Raw genomic sequence first — 18,578 nt, forward strand, 5'->3', positions numbered from 1 at the left:
GGGCCGTTTCTTCGCCGAAACGTCATCTGTTGATTGTAGGCATGTGATTCGAGATTTCTACAATATAACTTTTGATTTTGCAATCTAGAATAAAATAAATTGTAATGAAATTAAGTCAATTTCTCTCTCTCTCTCTCTCTCTCTTTGTTTCTCTCTCTCTATATATATATATGTATATATTATATCGCGAGAAATATGACAACGATAATGATTATGACGACGATAGAGATGATAATGACGTCAATTATGATAATGATGAAGAGGAAGAAGAAGATGAGGAGGAGGAAGAAGATGATGATGAGGAGAAAGATGACAATGATGCTAATGATGACGAACACTTATGAAATGCACCATGCCCCGGAGTAAGGTATAAAAATCAATTAAACTTTCCTACGTTCCAGGAAGTATATACCGTTATATACCGTCTTTTTTCTTGTTGCTTTCTTTCTTTTATTCATTCACTCGTTTGATCGTTCGTTCGTTTGTTCATTTATCCGTTCGTTCTTTCAGTCATTAGTTTGTTCGTTATTTCGTTCGTTCATTCATTCACTCGTTTATTTGTTAAATGCATTTGCCTATTCAAACATTACTTCTTTTCTTCATCCATTCAAACATTCAGTACTTCGCTTATTAGTTCATTCAATCGTTTGTTCTTTCATTCCTTTATTCATTCATTTGTTCAACCGTCCTTTCATTCATACATTCATCATTTCATTTATCTTCTGATTTTATTTTCTTCATTCGTATGTATTATATGATGCAAGTCTTACTTGGCATGATGCAAGCATATACTATGCACACGCACATACACACACTCACACACATATGTACATACATACATACCATAAACACAACATACATACATACAACATACATACATGCAACATACATACATACATATACGATGTACAAGGACCTCAAACGTCATTCCATTACATATTTTCTCCAGGTCTTCTCAGGACTTAAACTTCATTGTTAGGACGGTTTGTTTGTCATTTCAATTGGTTATATTTTTATCTGCTTGTTTATTTGTCTGTTTGTTTGTGTTTTTTGTATGTGTGTTTGTATATATACTTGTTGGTTTGTATGTTGGTTTGTATGTTTGTTTGTACGTCAGTTTGTATGTGAGTTCAGTGTTTTAAAAAACAATTTTTCAACGTCATATTTCAGATTGTGATGGCAGGTCTTTGAGAAGAACTTGATAGATCGGACATAATTGAAATTGAAAAAATGGATATAGGTAATATTAATAATAGTAATAATAATAATTACGACATTTATAATAATAATAACAATAATAATAATTGCATAAATAATTATAATGGCATGTGTTGTTGTTCGTTTGATGAACGTCATCTTCCGTGTAGCAATTGTCCCGACGACAACAATTTCATAGTAAACAATGACAGCAACAACAATATCAACAACAATAATAATAATAACACCAATCTATATCTTATCAATAATAAGTTGCAAGCTGATTGCTATCCAAATGAAATTCGACTCAAACTGTCATCTCCAGGTTATGAAATTATAAAGCAGCAACAACAACAACAATTTTGCCAACAAAATTATCCTCAACAACTATTACCACAACCACAACAGCAGCTACTGCTACCCCAACAACCACAACAACAACAATATCATGAAAACGATTGTGTGACGTGTTACATGCACAGCCATCAATCCATCACTTCGCCATCCTCACTCATCCCACAAAATTTTTCCCGGAAAGTTTCAGATAACAAAGAAAAATCAAAAATCCTCTCTACTTTTATTGATCCAACTGGCACAACTCGCAACGAATACTGGACCGAGAATGAAAGATCCGAAACTGTCGATTCGGCACCGATCGGGTTATGGTGCAGCTACAAGGAGGAAAAGACGGGAAAATTTATAGGTCTATCATTGTCATCATCGCCTACTTCATCCGTCGACTCGTACCTCAGAAGACATCACTCAAATCCGAACCGGGTCGATAATTGTGATTTGTGTTCTCCAGGGACGAGTTCGAATCCGAATAGCGATAAGTATTGGAACCGACCGAACAAAGACCGAGAAAGGATTAATAAGCCAAAAGCGAATAAGTTAAGAATCGATATGAAATACCTCATCAAAGCAAGAAGAAACAATGGAAAAATCACAAATCGAGACAGCGATTTTGAATCTTTGGATTCCTTTTTGAATCGGAAATCAAATTATTCTGTAGAAAGTTCAGACAATTTAATAAATAATAACACACTAACTGCTGACAAACTGAGTTCGAAATCGCTAAAGTTTGGCATAAAACCGAAAAAAAATAAAAATATTCATCTGAATAACATCGATAAACCAAACATTCGCCCTAATTCTAAAAATAGAATACCGAAAATAGGGTCGGGTTTTCCCACTTTCGATCTTTTTACAGTTACAACCACGGATGTATCCGGGGTTACAACTCCTGATTCTCACACAATTACTAAGAAAACTGTAACGACCGCATCACACACACACACAAATACAAAAAATATCAACACGAATACAACTTTAAATAACTTCAACAGTAGAAACTCGACCGATAACTGTGTGAGTATCGAGTCGGTGATAAAGTTGTACATTCTTGTTGGAATTTTTTTGACGAGTTTCTGCCTCGTGCCTTCCTACATTGTGTTCTCATCCATTCATCAGTACAACAATGCCGGTTAGGTTACTTAGTCACACACACACACCACACACACATGCAAATTTATCTATCCATATTTATTCATAAGTCTTCATATTTAAACCTATTTACTCAAACCTATTCCTAGTTGTTATTTATACTTAATCTCACTTATTTTCAATTATTTATTTATACTCAATCTCACTTATTCTCAATTATTTATCAAATTTATTTGATTTTCAATCATTAATATTCATTTACCGAAATACACCAGATAAAATTAATGACCAACGAAACAACTGGCCAGCTGATGACAACCGGACACAACAACCAACGCAACATTCGCACTTCCACAGTATATACAATTTCGCCATATCATTTTTTAATTATCATAAAAACTCTTTAAATAATAAATTTTATTATTTGTAATTAATTTAATGTTAAAATAATTAGGTCCTTGGGCGATCTACCACCAAGCAAACACAAATACCACGTCTAAATATAGTATCCTACGTCATCCTAGTTCTTTCAGCCAATCACAGAAGAGCTGCCTTGACCTTGGCAGTCACTTAGTGCACGTGAATTCTCTGAGGGAGCAGCTGTTTCTAGAGGAGCTAATTATAGATTATTTGGCGAATGAAGGTGATTGGGTAGAATTTGATGATGACGGCGAGTATGTTTTTTGTAATGATATTTTTCTAATTAAAATATGATTACGCAATCTTTCATCATCATCATCATCATCATCATCATCATCATCATCATCATCATCATTATGAAATCAATTTTTTTTACATTTTTTTAGCAATCATTTTTACTTCTACCTCTCCGAAAACAGATATGACGTCATCGTCGTCATCATCAAACAACAACAACGACAACAACAATTTCAACGGCAACTACGAAAACCACAACAACCAGTGGACTTGGGGCTTCTGGTTAGGTGCCCAAAAGGTCAAGGACGCTAGCGAGTTCAGTGACTGCGTGGGCGGTCATTGGATATGGGTTGGCAGCAGCAGCAGCAGCAGCAGCAGTAGTAGTAGTAGTAGTATTGACAAAAACATTAGTAGTACAACTTTCAACAGCCGCCAGAGTAGCAAAATTAGTAGTAGCAGTGGTAGTAGTAGTAGCAGCAGCAGTAGTAGTAGCAGCAGCAGTAGTAGTAGTAGTACAAGTGGTAGTGACGATAATGTTCAAAAAGTTCCAATGCTAATTAGTGGCATGACAGCGTTTGTTCCTGGAAAGCCAGATAAGTGAGTAATGATGATGAGGACGATGACGACGACGATGATGATGGTGACGACGACGATGATGATGACAATGATAATAAGAATTACGCTGATGGTTATTATTATTATATATCACGTTATTACTATTTTTATTATAGTCAAAATGGAAAGGAAAACTGTCTTTACATGAGTCAGAGAGATGGAATGGATGAGAATAGGTGAGGCCGACACACACACACGCACACACACACTCACACACACACGCACACACACACACATATACACACACCACACAAACAAACACAGGCAATAACTCACCCAGGTACATACATATTTAAACATTTTAATGTATATGCCCAAACTATAAAAACATTAACAATTATAAGTTATAAAAAAATTATTCATATAAATTCACTTTCAAAGGTTCCTGAAATGGGATGACGTAGATTGCAATGATGACGAAGACGATGAAGAAAATGACGTCAGCAACGATTATGTAGCGCCACAAATTAAAGGAATATGTGAAATAGATTTGTAGCTATTTATAGAGACTATCATGATTTTGTAACTTTTATTTATTTGTATACACGTACACACAAACGTACGTAGATACATATACATATATCAACACACACACACATATATTAGCACGCACACACACACACACACACACACACACACACATAATTAGCGTTTATTGATTAATCAATAGTTCAATTTTTTTATTAATATTAGTACAACACATTATTTAATTTTCTTGTGACGATGATGATAACGATGATGTTAATATAATGATACGATAGTTTTTATAACAATAAAAAATATTAACAAAATAAAACTCAGCCCATCCCTAGTTTTAATGTTGCCGTCACAAAAAAATCAAATCGGTTTGTTTAAAAATTTAAAATTCTCATTGTCAGTGTGTATGGCAGTTTAATGATTTCATTAATGAGTCGTAAAGTTTAAAATTAATTAGATATATAATTACACTTTTAATTACTCATTTAACTAATTAATTAGTTAATTTATTAATTAAATCTATTTAATTGATTGGATATTCTCGTAATAATGTACACTTCGGTTTTTGTGTTTTGCTGTTTATGGCTAATTTTCGAGTCTAACTCGAGTTAGTAGAGACACTCACTTGCTACCTAATTAGTATAAATTACTTAATTATCCCAGTTACTATTCAATTAGTTTAAATTATTCAATTACCCTAATTACATAATTTACAGATTTACCGGTTTACTCATTACATGAATACAAACTTCCTTTAGTTAAAATATGCTTTTGTTCAATTTTTAAACGTCACACCTATGAATTGTGTGTGGGTGTGTGTGTGTGTGTGTGTGGTGTGTTGTTGATACCTCTAGACATAATTAAGTATAATTTCAGTAATTATATATAATAGTTATTATTATGCAATTATCACTCAGAGTCCATAGACAATAAAGTCATTTCTCGGATAAAGACCAATGAAAAAATTTCAAAACACCTCGAAGATGATGAATACGAAGAGGGCGACGATGACGAAGATGGTGGGGGTGGGGGTAATACAGATGTGAGACGCTTACAGATGGAAAAATTGGAAGATTTAATCGTCCAGACGACTAAAAAACCACCCTTGAATCAAAGACAGAATCTCGTTACATTTACGAAAATCTCGAAATATCAGGCAAAAAAAGTCGGTATGGGAGCATCGTATGATAAAAAAATGACTGGAGGAAGTGAAGGATCGAGCCAAGAAGTACAGACAAAAAGCGGTTTTTAAGTTTCAGTGTATAAAAATAATTCTTGTTTGAAATATTATATTCTAATATCAATGTTTCAAATAAGTTAAGATCGAAAAGATGAAATATAACATACATTCCGAACGAATACCGACCGATTCAGTAACGTACCATCACTACGCCGAAGAACCGCCAACGACTCGGTCCTGGTACCAACGTCAGATCTGGAAGCTGGTCAAGTACTCAACACCGCCCGCCATATTCGATTACGAATTGAACGATACTTTCTACGATGATCGGTTGTCGGAGCCGTTGAGTCGATTGTCCAGGAAACCGAGAAGTGAGTGAAAGTGATGACGACGACGATGAAAATGATGATGGTGGTGGCGATGATGACGTAAATAATGAAGATGATTATCACTGCGAGATGATAAAGATGATTATGAAGATGATGACGACGATGGTGGCTACGAGTATGATGAAGACGATGGTGACAACGACGACGACGACGATGATGATGACAAGAAAGATTATACAACAATAATACTTTAAAAATTACACTCTGATTACGTCATTCTGCCACCACCAGATGAAGTAATTTGGGAGGAACCAGTTTTCAAGACAGGCAACTGCTATCTAGCGGCCCTACTCAGTGGCTCCCTTGCAAATTTTTCACCCTCTTGTACCAAGGGCGGCTTCTATACATCCAAACAATGCTTTATGGAGAGGTAAGCATTCCATTAACGAAACGAAACGTAACGGAACGAAATTTAACTTTGCTACGAGAAGTTTGAAAAATAAATATCGCAGAGGTGATTAAAGTGAAACTAAAAATTTATCGAGTCTGGTGCTCAAATTTTGGCGCAAATTTATCGTTTTCGCAAAAAATTTAGCACATTTTTTAGAATTAAACGTAATTTTTATTCAACATTCTACCAAATACATCATTTACAAAAGCATTTAATACTGTTTCTAGAAAGTATTTTGTCATTTATATAACTCAAAACTCAACTAAATCTCTCATCGCTTCTCATCTCAGGTGCTGGTGCGTCACACATTTCGGACAGCCAATCAAAAAGATTTACAAAAACGGTCAAAAAGTTGGTTGGGCCATGCTACACTGGACTCCTGGGCCGGAAAATAACATGGATGAGTCCTTCTTTAGCTACGGATACAAGGCTGTCAAGATAGACTGCGATGAAATTCTGGAAGAGTACAGGCAAGAGTATTTGGCGAAGATTAATAAAGAATCGGAGATGTTTGGAGACGTTACTACGACCACCACTTCTGCAGCTTCCACTACTACAGCCACTAGTACTACAACTACTACAATTTCCACTACTACTGCAACTAGGGGAAATGTTTTGAAAACTTCATCTAAAACCAATTTTGACAGCTTAAACAAAGGTCCAAAAACATGACAGACATAATTTCAAAATTAATTTAATTCAATTTTACAACTAATTTAATTTAATTTAATTGATTAACAGTTTTTTTATAGTGTGCTTATTTATAAAAAGTCAACTCGTCCACAGCAGGGGTGGGCAATCTACGACCCGCAGGCCTTCTTCGCCAAAGAAAAGGTTGTCAGCCAGAAATTATGGTCAAAAAAAGAGCTACAAATCTGCTGTTAAAGTACATATGCGGCCCTTCGAAGGTCAAATAGTTCTAAATGTGGCCCTCACTGTTAAAAGTTTGCCCATCCCTGGTCTGCAATATCACGAAAATTATGATTATAAATTAAAACAAAATATAAACTCTATTACGTTTATTATCCTTATTTTATATTTAAATTAACTTCTGGATTCGAAAGATAAAAAATATTTTGTTATCATTAATGAATTTAATTAGTTATTAGTAAATTTCTTTCAATGTGATATTAACGTCATTGTGTGTAAACTTATTTCAGTCCATGCTTTGTTTTTCGTTGCATTAGTTTGGGGAATATTTTTAAAATATAAAATACATTAAATTAATTTAAAGACGAGCGAAATTATCGAAATTATTATTAATTATTAACAAATTTAGCAGTTGAATTTAAATTAAATTGAAATAAAAAGCATGAAGGCGTTGATCCATTCGCTAATCATGTTAGCGTTCAACGGAGAGCCCAACTACTCCATGCACCATAGCTGGTCGCAAGGTGGTGTAAAGTTTCATAATATTAAATAAATACTAATAATTATTATATTAAAAATTAATTATATCATATCATCATTTCGTATACTTCAATCATTCAAACAAACAATCAATCGAGTGATCAATCAATCGATCAACTAATCAATCAATCAAAATATATTTATACAATGTACATTTCTACAATGACGCCTCTAGACAAATAACTTCATCATTTAAATACACATTTTCGCCAAAAGTTACCCCAAGGTATCTAACGCATAGCCACAATGATTCTGCCCCAATCTTTTTTCTCCCCATTCCTCCATTCATCCTCTTCACCATTACAAAATTCACCATGAATTTTGATGATTTGGTTGAGGAGTTGAATGATCTGGACGTTGATGTTACCGGTGGGTTGTCCATTTAGTCTTTTTCCATGTATGCATCTATGAGTATCATTCCATCATTATTTTTAATACGATTTTGTCTCATTTAGCTTTGTTCTTCGCCATTTTATTTCTCCTATTACTTCTTTCGCGCCTTTTTTGGTAAGTTTCCCGCCATTTTTTCTTATCTCGCCATTTTCAGTTAGGTTTCCTTGGGAGGGGCCCATGATATCCCGGAAGCAGTCCTGCTTGACGGCGGCCCTTTCGTCGGGGTCAGCCTTCAACTACCAGCCCTCCTGCACCCAGGATGGGGATTATACCCCCAAGCAGTGTTTTCTACGTAGGTGTGTGCGGGTTTTTTTTAATTTTTGGTGTTTTTTTGTTATTTTTCTGTGGCCGTTCTAATTATTGGTAGAATTCTAATTTATTATAGAGGCATGTTGAATAGAAATTTGTTTTAGGATTTTTTCGTAAATATTTTAATTTGAGAATGAGGCATAGATTTGAGAAGTTAATGATTTTGTCAATTAAAAAATTTGAAAATGAATCAAGCCCACAACTAGCCAAACATTCAACAGATGAACCACTAAACTGACCATCCACATCACAGGTGTTGGTGTTCAACCGTCTCGGGTTACCCCTTCAAGAAACTTGCCCCGGCAACATCAAAGAAAAAGAACAACCAATCGAAATCAAGAAAAAATATCCAATCGACAACAGCTTCAAATAAAAACGACCAATCAGAAGCCACCTCCAAAAACATCGGCCAATCAACTGAAAACTACAAATACTGGCTCGTCCATGATTGGTCAGATTTCAGCAATTACGACCTCGACCTTCAAACTGATTGGCTGTTCAAGGGCATGCAAGCCCTCTACCTAAACTGCGATAACTTGAGGAAAGAATTTGACAAAGACTATGACGAATTTTTAACGGTACTAGCGAGTATGAAAGAACAAAATGGCGGAAATGACTTGGAAAAATTTATCACCGACAACATGCTTACCCCTTCAAAAGAAGGCATTTGGGGTTTTAAATGGCGAACCGGTGGCGACGAAGATGTTGGTGTTGATAACATTTATGAGGGGGCTGATGGTGGTGACGATGGAGACGATGAGACTGGCGATCAAATTAAAAATGGCGCTAGGGGTAAAAATATGGGCTACGACAACAACAACAACAACAATAATGATAATAATAATATCAATAATAACATTAATAATGATAAAAATAAGGATAATAATAATGACAATAATAATAATTACAAAGATAATAAAGAAAATACAATAGCAAGAAGAAATTTTAAAGGCATGAGAAGAAAGAGAGTTGTTAAACGAGAGGCAAGTGCCTTCGTTAAGAAATACAACAGCCTAACTAATTAATGAGAAATTATATCCGTATAATTTTAAATACACGATAATTATTTTGTATTGTGTGGTATTGGAAATGTTCACATACACACGTACACACACACACGCACACAAACAAACATACATGCATACATACACACACACACAAACAAACATACATACATACATACACACATAAATACAAACAAGCATACATACATACATACCTACATACATACATATAAACATACATACAAACATACATACATACATACATACATACATAATATACAAATATACAACATGCATGTAAATTTTATTTTGATATACGTTCCAATCTTCTCTTACTACAGAGATTTCATATGAGGAGTTTGTCTTTACTTTGGGCAAACATGCAATGTATGTTTGTAGTTTGTATGTATGTATGCATGTTTGTACAAATGTATCTGTATGTTTGTATGTATGTGTGCATGTATGCATGTTTGTGATGTATTTAACGTGTGCGAATTCCCACATTTAAAATTGTATGCTGAAGACAAACATACAATAGTAATAATAATAATACATACATACACATTCATACAGACACACGCACACATACACGCACACGCATAATTAAAACACGTAATTATTTAATGAACAATCTGTTAAACAGACTTTCTTCTCGATATTAGAGTTAATGTTGTTGTTATTTTGATAACGATGTTTGTTGTTCATACTGATAAAACACACACACACACGCATACGCACACACACACGCATACACACACAAACACGCTCACATATCTACACAGACACACATACACACACACACATAAACACACATTTATATACCTACACACAAAAATCAAATCTATTACTACTACTATTACTACCTCATTAATGTCTATATTAGCATGTGCTTGCATGGTTGTTCAATATATATATGTATGTATGTATGTATGTATGTATGTATGTATGTATGTATGTATGTATGTATGTATGTATGTATGTATGTATGTATGTATGCATGTATGTATGTATGTATGCATGTATGTATGCATGTATGTATGTATGTATGCATGTATGCATGTATGCACGTATGTATGTATTTATGTATGTATGTAGGCGTCTTAGCTCTTCAATAAAACAACAGTGGCCAATTCCATCAGAAATGAGCGTTTAAAGTTAATCAATTGGAACAATTGATTAATTTATAGCAATTAATCCCAGTACTTTTTTGATTAAAGTATATAAGTAATAATAATAACTATATAAGTAATAATAATAACTATATAAGTAATAATAATAACTATTGAACGTAATCTAGAAATAAATTTTTATATATACTTATAATGATGGTTATAAACTTGTAATGATGGTTATAACATTTATGGCTTGATTATTTGTTGGATTAATTGAGTAAAATGGATTAATAATAATAATAATAATAATAGTAATAACAAGAATAATAATAATAATAATAATGGAATAATAATAATAGAATAATAATGATAGATTAATTATAATAATATTATTATTAATAATAATAATAATAGGATGATAATAATAGCGATGAATATTGTGGAAGAGGAATAAAAATATTTCCCTAATTTTCTGCATGTAACGTGTTGGTCTTAACCGCCACAGAATACCATCATCACCACCATCATCATCATCATCATCACTTTCATCATCATCATCATCACTTTCATCATCATCATCATCACTTTCATCATCATCATCATCACTTTCATCATCATTATCTTATTGTAAATGACATCGTTATCATCATCATTCTCTTCATCATCATCATCTTCTTCTTCTTCTTCATCATCATCATAATTATCGTCGTCGTCATCATCACAATCTTAGTCATTGGAAGAAGCCATTGAAAAGTGAGCCCATTTTTTAACTAATATATGTATGCATATGTGTTTGTATGTATGCATACATACATACATACAAACACATACACACCTACACACACATACATACAAACATACACACACATATACATACATACGTACATATAAACATACATACATACATACATACATACATACATACATACATACATACATACATACATACATACATACATACATACATACATACATACAAAAAATTAATTGGATACATTATATAGAGCATCTAGATAGGTGACCCGAACGCCACGTTGTCACCGATAAGTCGCTCCTGATGATGATGATGATGTCGGTGATTATTATTACTATTGTTACAATCATCTTCATTACCATCATTATCATTATAACTCTTTGTATCTTTACTATGCGAATTTTGCAATAATTTGGATGATGGTGATGATGATGGTGATGATGTTTTGCATAACTAGCTTCGTTGTCGTATATATCACGATCACCATCTTCATCATCATCACCACCATCTTCATCTTCATCACCACCATCATCATCGTCATCATCACCATCATCATCATTCAAGCAACAATAAGATGAGATGAGCCATAACATGTTGTCTGATTATTTGCTTATGCAAATTCGCCATTACAACAATGACGGCGACGATGATGATGATGATTATGTCATTGTCCATGATGATGATGATGATGACGATGATGATGATGATGGTGATGATGATGACGATGATGACGATGATGTTGTAAATACGTTTAAATACTGGTTGATTGAGCGATGTGAACCAACAAATTTTTTAGCCAAACCAAACTAATATTTGTATGGATGTGGGGTAAGTTAGTACTACGTTTGTACTTGTTGTATAGTAGTAGTAGTAGTAGTAGTAGTAGTAGTAGTAGTAGTAGTAGTAGTAGTAGTAGTAGTAGTAGTAGTAGCAGTAATAGTAGTAGTAGCAGTAATAGCAGTAGTAGCAGTAGTAGTAGTAGCAGTAGTAGCAGTAGTAGTAGTAGTAGTAGCAGTAGTAGTTGTAGTATTAGTAATAGTAGTAGTAGTAGTAGTAGTAGTAGTATTAGTAGTAGTAGTAGTAGTGTAAATGTATAAAAGAATGTGTGAATGTATTTAAAAAGTTATTATGTTGTCTATTTAAATGTATGTGTGTGTGTGAGTATGTATATACATATGTATGTGTGTGTGTGTTTGTGTGTGTGTGTTTATGTGTGTGTGTGTATATGCGTGTGTTTGTTTATTTATGGACAAACGTGTTCATGTGTTAAATTAATGATGCGTGCAAACCTTGTTTCATAATATTCCGAAAAATGTTTTTCAATGTAGCTGGGGCCAACTGCCAATCATTTATTCATCCTCCTATCAATCATTCCATCGGTCCATCTTTTTCTCATTCATTCATCCACTCATTCATTCTTTTATTCATTCATTTCAAACGTTCGATCGTTCGTTCAATCTACTCAAACATTTGTTCATTCATCCATTTGTTTATCCACCCATTTACTATCTGTCTATCTATCTATCCATTCGTTTATTCATTTTATTATCCATCCATCCATCAAATCCATTATTTTATTTTTTAAAATTTATTGGACTCACCAGGCATCAGATCAACAATGTGTTTTTCAACAATTCATTCCTGCATGCGCTCACGAATGCATGTGTGCATGTGTATGTACGTATTGGTGTGTTTGCATGTGCGTGTGCGTGCGTGCGTGTATGTGTAACAAATGGTTTTTTTTAAATTTATCATTAATCTTATTATCTATTCATTCAAACATTTGTAAAATTCATCCATCAAACTATTTCAGCAATTTCTTTTTCCAAGAGTTTATCCAACATTTCTTATTCATCCATGCAATCATTCATTAATTCATTCATTGGTTCGTTCACTCATGCATCCATTTTTTATTCATTAAGTTCTCCGTCAGTTCATTCACCTATCAATCTATTGATTCATTCATTCATAAATTCATTCACTTGTTTCTAGCTGTCTTCATTCATTTATTGAATCATTAATTAATTCATTAATTCATTCGTTCGTTTGTTCTTTTGTTCGTTCGTTCATTCGTTTATTCACTCACTCACTCACTCACTCACTCACTCACTCACTCACTCACTCACTCACTCACTCACTCACTCACTCACTCACTCACTCACTCACTCACTCACTCACTCTCTCACTCATTCATTCATTATTCACTCATTGCATGCATATAAAATAATTTTTTTATTATTTTTCTAATCAAAACGTGCTTCAATATCGAAAAGGGTGGTGGAACATTAGTATGTGTATACATTGGCATTCGTTGTTTGTATGTGTTTGTATGTGTTTGTATGTGTTTGTATGTGTTTGTATGTGTTTGTATGTGTTTGTATGTGTTTGTATGTGTTTGTATGTGTTTGTATGTGTTTGTATGTGTTTGTATGTGTTTGTATGTGTTTGTATGTGTTTGTATGTGTTTGTATGTGTTTGTATGTGTTTGTATGTGTTTGCATGTGTTTGTATGTGTTTTTATATTTCATATATGTCAATTGTATGATAAAATACAAACAGATACACAAACATCTTGAATATATACAAACACCTTGTTTTGTATTTGTTGTATTGTATGTACTTTAGTATTTTCGAAAAAAAGTGTAAAATCCATTTCAGTACACAAACATTGTTCTTTTGTATGGATCTTTGTATTAAAATTTATAACCCATTGTGTTTTTTCTGGTTCACCAACGTTCTTTATTGAGTAACTATTTGTTTGTTTGCATATTTGTATGTATGTATGTTTGTTTGTATGTATGTATGTATGTTTGTTTGTATGTATGTATGTATGTATGTTTGTATGTTTGTTTGAATGTATGAATGTATGTATGCCTGCCTGCTTGTGAATCTATTTATAAATGTATAAAAATAATCTATATTGTTGGCTGGTACCATTTTATAACGATTGTTGAAGAATCAACTGTATAATACAAATTTATACAAAATTATACAAAAAGATACAAAAAATACAAAAGATACAAAAATACAATACAAAAATATACATACAATGCAATAACTTTATTATCATTGAACATGTCTCAATTGAACACGCTCATATTAATAATTTATCACTTTTTGTCTATAAGTACGTATGTATGTATGTTTGTTTGTATGTATGTATGTATGTATGTATGTATGTTTGTTTGTTTGTATGTATGTATGTATGTATGTATGTATGTTTGTATGTATGTTTGTATGTGTGTGTGTGTGTGTCTATGTATGTATGTATAAAAATGTTAACAACGGACGACTTTTTTGCTTATGTACTCTTGTATATACGTTTTTATGAGTGTGTGTATGTATGTGTGTGTTTATGTGTGTGTGGGTGTGTATGTTGATGAAAAATGAAGATGTTGTTGATGGCTGTTGAACGCCGACCGATACAGAGCAGAGCATTGATTTTTATTTTTTGGCAATTTCATCTGAAGCCATGATGATGATGATGATGATGATGTTTTTGTTGTTGTAGATGATAAATTTGTTGTTGTTGTTGTAAATGTTGTTGTAAATATTGTTGTTGTTGTTGTAGATGTTGACAATGATGATGTTATTTTGTTGTTGTTATTGATGATAAATTTGTTGTTGTTTGATGATGATGATGTTGTTGTTAGTGATGAAAAAAATGTTGTTGTCGTTGCTGTTGTTAATGTTGAGGATGGTGATGTTGTTGTTGTTAATGTTGATGATGTTGTTGTTGTTGTGAATGTTGATGATGAGGATGTTATTGTTGTTGTTTTAGCTCGGGTAGCAATGATGTCAAAGATAAGGATGACAATGTATAAATTGCTATCGTTACAGTCTATAAGTATATTCATCATCATCATCATCATCATCATCATCGTTATCATCATCATCAGCGTCAACATCATCATCATCATCATCTTCACCATCATCATCATCATCTTCACCATCATCATCATCATCAATGGGCTTCAGTTCTAGCATGTTTATGGGGCTCTGTGTTGACTGAAGTCATTTGAATGCAACTATTTGCTCTGACGTCGTCATCATCATCATCATCATCATCGACATCATTATCATCGTCGTCGTCATCATCATTGTCATCATCGTCATCTTCTTCTTCATCATCAATAGCATCACGGCTTTATTTGTCATCGCTATAGTTCAATTTTTGTGTTTTACATATATTCAAGTACATACATTCATCTTATATTTAATAATAATAATAATTATTATTATTCAAATTATTATCAACTCTTTCTTTCTCTCCCTCTCTCTCTCTCTCTCTCTCTTTCTCTCTCTCTTAACCATAATCGACATCTCTGTTTCTTGAGAGTTATGAGATCAACATTATTCATTTACTTAATTTATTAAATCAATCATTCATTTGTTTAATGATCATCATAATCATATTTATCAACTTTTCCTCTCTCTCTTTTTTTTTCTCTCTCTCTTTTTCTCTTCCCGTCACCATCAGCATCTCACTGATGGTTATTCATTCATTTCTCTCGTGACTTTTCTCCATCCGTCATGTTCATTCCATGTCATGTTACCCCTCCGTCTACTTAGCGCACGTCACCTAGTAATTTTACTACTACTACTACTACTACTACTACTACTACCACCACCACCACCACCACCACTACAACTACTACTACCACTGCTACTACTACTACTACCAACACCACCACTACTACTACTACTACCACTGCTACTACTACAACAACTACTACTACTACTAACTACTACTACTACTACAACCAGTAATTCTTACAATACAACAGTAGGTGTATGTTTAATTGTTCATCAATGTTCTCTTTCTTGTTTCACTCATCTCCCTTTTTTATTCTCATTTGTTCTTTTCTCTCTTTTTTTTTCTCTCTCTTTCTCTCTCTCACTTTCTCTCTCTCTCTCTCTTTCTCTCTCTCTCTCTTTTTTCCTCTCTCTATTTCTTTTTCATATTACGTGAGGATGGGCATGTGATAATGTTTCAGGTAACCTTCTCCATATTCCCTCTTTCACTCATCGTCTCTCTCTTTTACTCTCTCTCTCTCCTCTCTCTTTTGTTACGCATTTTTCTCTCTTTCTCTCTCTCTCTCTCACTTGGTTACATCAAATGTGGTAATGTTACTGACGAGGTTTCCTTCTCAGCACGGAGCACGTAAAGCTCGTATATATATGCAACCTCTTCCTTCTCCTTCATCATCTCTCCCATTTTATTTTTGTTTGTTTATATGTTTGTTTTTATTTGTTTTGAACAATTTTTACAAATTTTGAAAATTTTTCTGGTTTGCAATCTGAAAATTACTTTCATCTACTTATTTCTTTCTAATTATTCCATCTGACATTCTTTAATTTCATCAGGAGAATTGTTATCTCTCTCTCTCTCTCTCTCTCTCTCTCTCTCTCTCTCTCTCTTTCCTCTTTCAATTCGTTTTCCCCTCTATTTTTCTCTCTCTTTTTCTCTCTCTCTCTCCATTTTTTAAAAATTTATGTTCATATTTTTAGGCTGAAATGTTTCTTTGACTGTCATATAATAGAGGATGATCAAATTAATTAACGTTACTCTTAGCTCTATTGACTTCAATATCATCATCGTCATCATCATCGTCGTCATCATCATCAACATCTTCATCTTCATCCTCATCATCATCATTCTTATCATCATAGAGTGGATCTGGAGGGAATTTAATTCAATTTACTTTTTTATGGAGCCACTTTAAAAAATAATTTCATACTTCTTTTACCACTCGCCCTCTCGCTCCCTCTCTTCCTCTCTCTCTCTCTCTCTCTCTCTCTCTCTCTCTCTCTTACTTTTTTCTATCTTTCTTTCTCTCTTTCTCTCTCTTTCTCTTTTTTTCTCTCGCTCTCTTTCTGTCTTTTTCCTTTTAATTATTCAATCTATCAGTATGCGTGCGTGTTGGCAAAACCAGATGCCAAATAGCAGATACGTAAAAATTAAAAAAATAATAAAAATAATAATAATAAAATGATAATAATAATAAAAAAAAACAACAACAATGACGATGACGCAACGAAGACTACATTTAAACAACCCTGATGATAAAAAATCCATCATCAAGGGTGACGTCATCATAGATCTATATACAAAAAATCAATTTTACATACGCTGCTAGGATATTTACTTGCATCGTTGGGTATTTGTTCGTGTTATTGGGTATCCATCCACCTATCCATCCATCCATCCATTCATTCATTCATTCGTCTATCCATCCATCCTTGTATTGCTGTGTGTTTGCATGTACTGCGGGTATGGGTCTCAATTGCCAGCTACATTTTTGTACTGTGAGGTATTTGTTCTAAATTATACTAATACCAGACACATTCTCATGTACCTCTGTGCAAACGATCATCACGTTGTCAATTGAACTCACAATATCACACACCATTCAAAACAGAAATAGACCTGTACAAATATTCACGTACAGCAGCATCACACGGCCAAAAAGTTAACACCCAACAAATACCCAACAAATACCCAACAAATACCCAACAAACACCCAACAAACACCCAACAAATACCCAACAAACACCCAACAAACACCCAACAAATACCCAACAAACACCCAACAAATACCCAACAGACCATCCAACAGCACAGACAAGGATACACAACTTATACAAACTATTCACATAAAAATACAGGCGCTCAATAACGAATTAACTCCATACCAAATTCAGTTCGGGGATATTGATCCGAGAACGTGAAAAGGATTAGAAGGAGGAGAGAGAGAGAGAAAGAGAGAAAAAGAAAAAAAGAGAGAAAGAAAGAAAGAAAGAGAGGAAGAGGAAATTGAAAAGAACAATATAAAGAACAATGAACCAAAAAGTTAAAGAATAGAAATATCAGAGAAAACCAAATTGAGTAAATGAATGAATGAATGAATGAATGAATGAAAAAGAAGATAAAAGTAAAAAAAAGAAAAGAGAGAGTGAGAAAAAAATGAAGGGAAAAGAGAGAAAAAAGAATAAAAAATAGATAATGAGAACGTGAAGGTGGGTAATATCATTATTCGATTAGCGGTTTGTTCAACAGTCTTTTTGAGTCAATTGCTATGTATCTTTATGTATGTATGTATGTATGTATGTATATACGTATGTATGTATGTATGTATGTATGTATGTATGTATGTATGTATGTATGTATATACGTATGTATGTATGTATGTATGTATGTATGTATGTATGTATGTATGTATGTATGTATGTATGTATGTATGTAT

The 18,578-nt window shown here is 33.4% G+C and overlaps 2 protein-coding genes across 2 annotated transcripts; both read left to right on the forward strand.

Annotated features, from left to right (window-relative positions):
• Positions 1 to 1,230: 1,230 nt before the first annotated feature.
• Positions 1,231 to 7,234, forward strand: HELRODRAFT_163158 (hypothetical protein; the record flags this gene model as incomplete). Its single annotated transcript, XM_009027115.1, has 8 exons — positions 1,231 to 2,680; positions 3,095 to 3,283; positions 3,447 to 3,632; positions 5,307 to 5,633; positions 5,764 to 5,940; positions 6,190 to 6,328; positions 6,640 to 6,868; positions 7,091 to 7,234. The coding sequence occupies 8 exons, from the start codon at positions 1,231 to 1,233 to the stop codon at positions 7,232 to 7,234; spliced, it is 2,841 nt and encodes a 946-aa protein (XP_009025363.1).
• A 427-nt stretch (positions 7,235 to 7,661) lies between these two features.
• On the forward strand, positions 7,662 to 9,486 carry HELRODRAFT_163159 (hypothetical protein; the record flags this gene model as incomplete). Its single annotated transcript, XM_009027116.1, has 4 exons — positions 7,662 to 7,743; positions 7,976 to 8,128; positions 8,307 to 8,448; positions 8,715 to 9,486. 4 exons carry the CDS (start codon positions 7,662 to 7,664, stop codon positions 9,484 to 9,486), a joined length of 1,149 nt encoding a protein of 382 aa, XP_009025364.1.
• Between the last annotated feature and the right edge of the window lie 9,092 nt (positions 9,487 to 18,578).

This window comes from Helobdella robusta (genome assembly GCF_000326865.2).
Source record: "Helobdella robusta unplaced genomic scaffold HELROscaffold_5, whole genome shotgun sequence".
NCBI classification, from domain to species: domain Eukaryota; kingdom Metazoa; phylum Annelida; class Clitellata; order Rhynchobdellida; family Glossiphoniidae; genus Helobdella; species Helobdella robusta.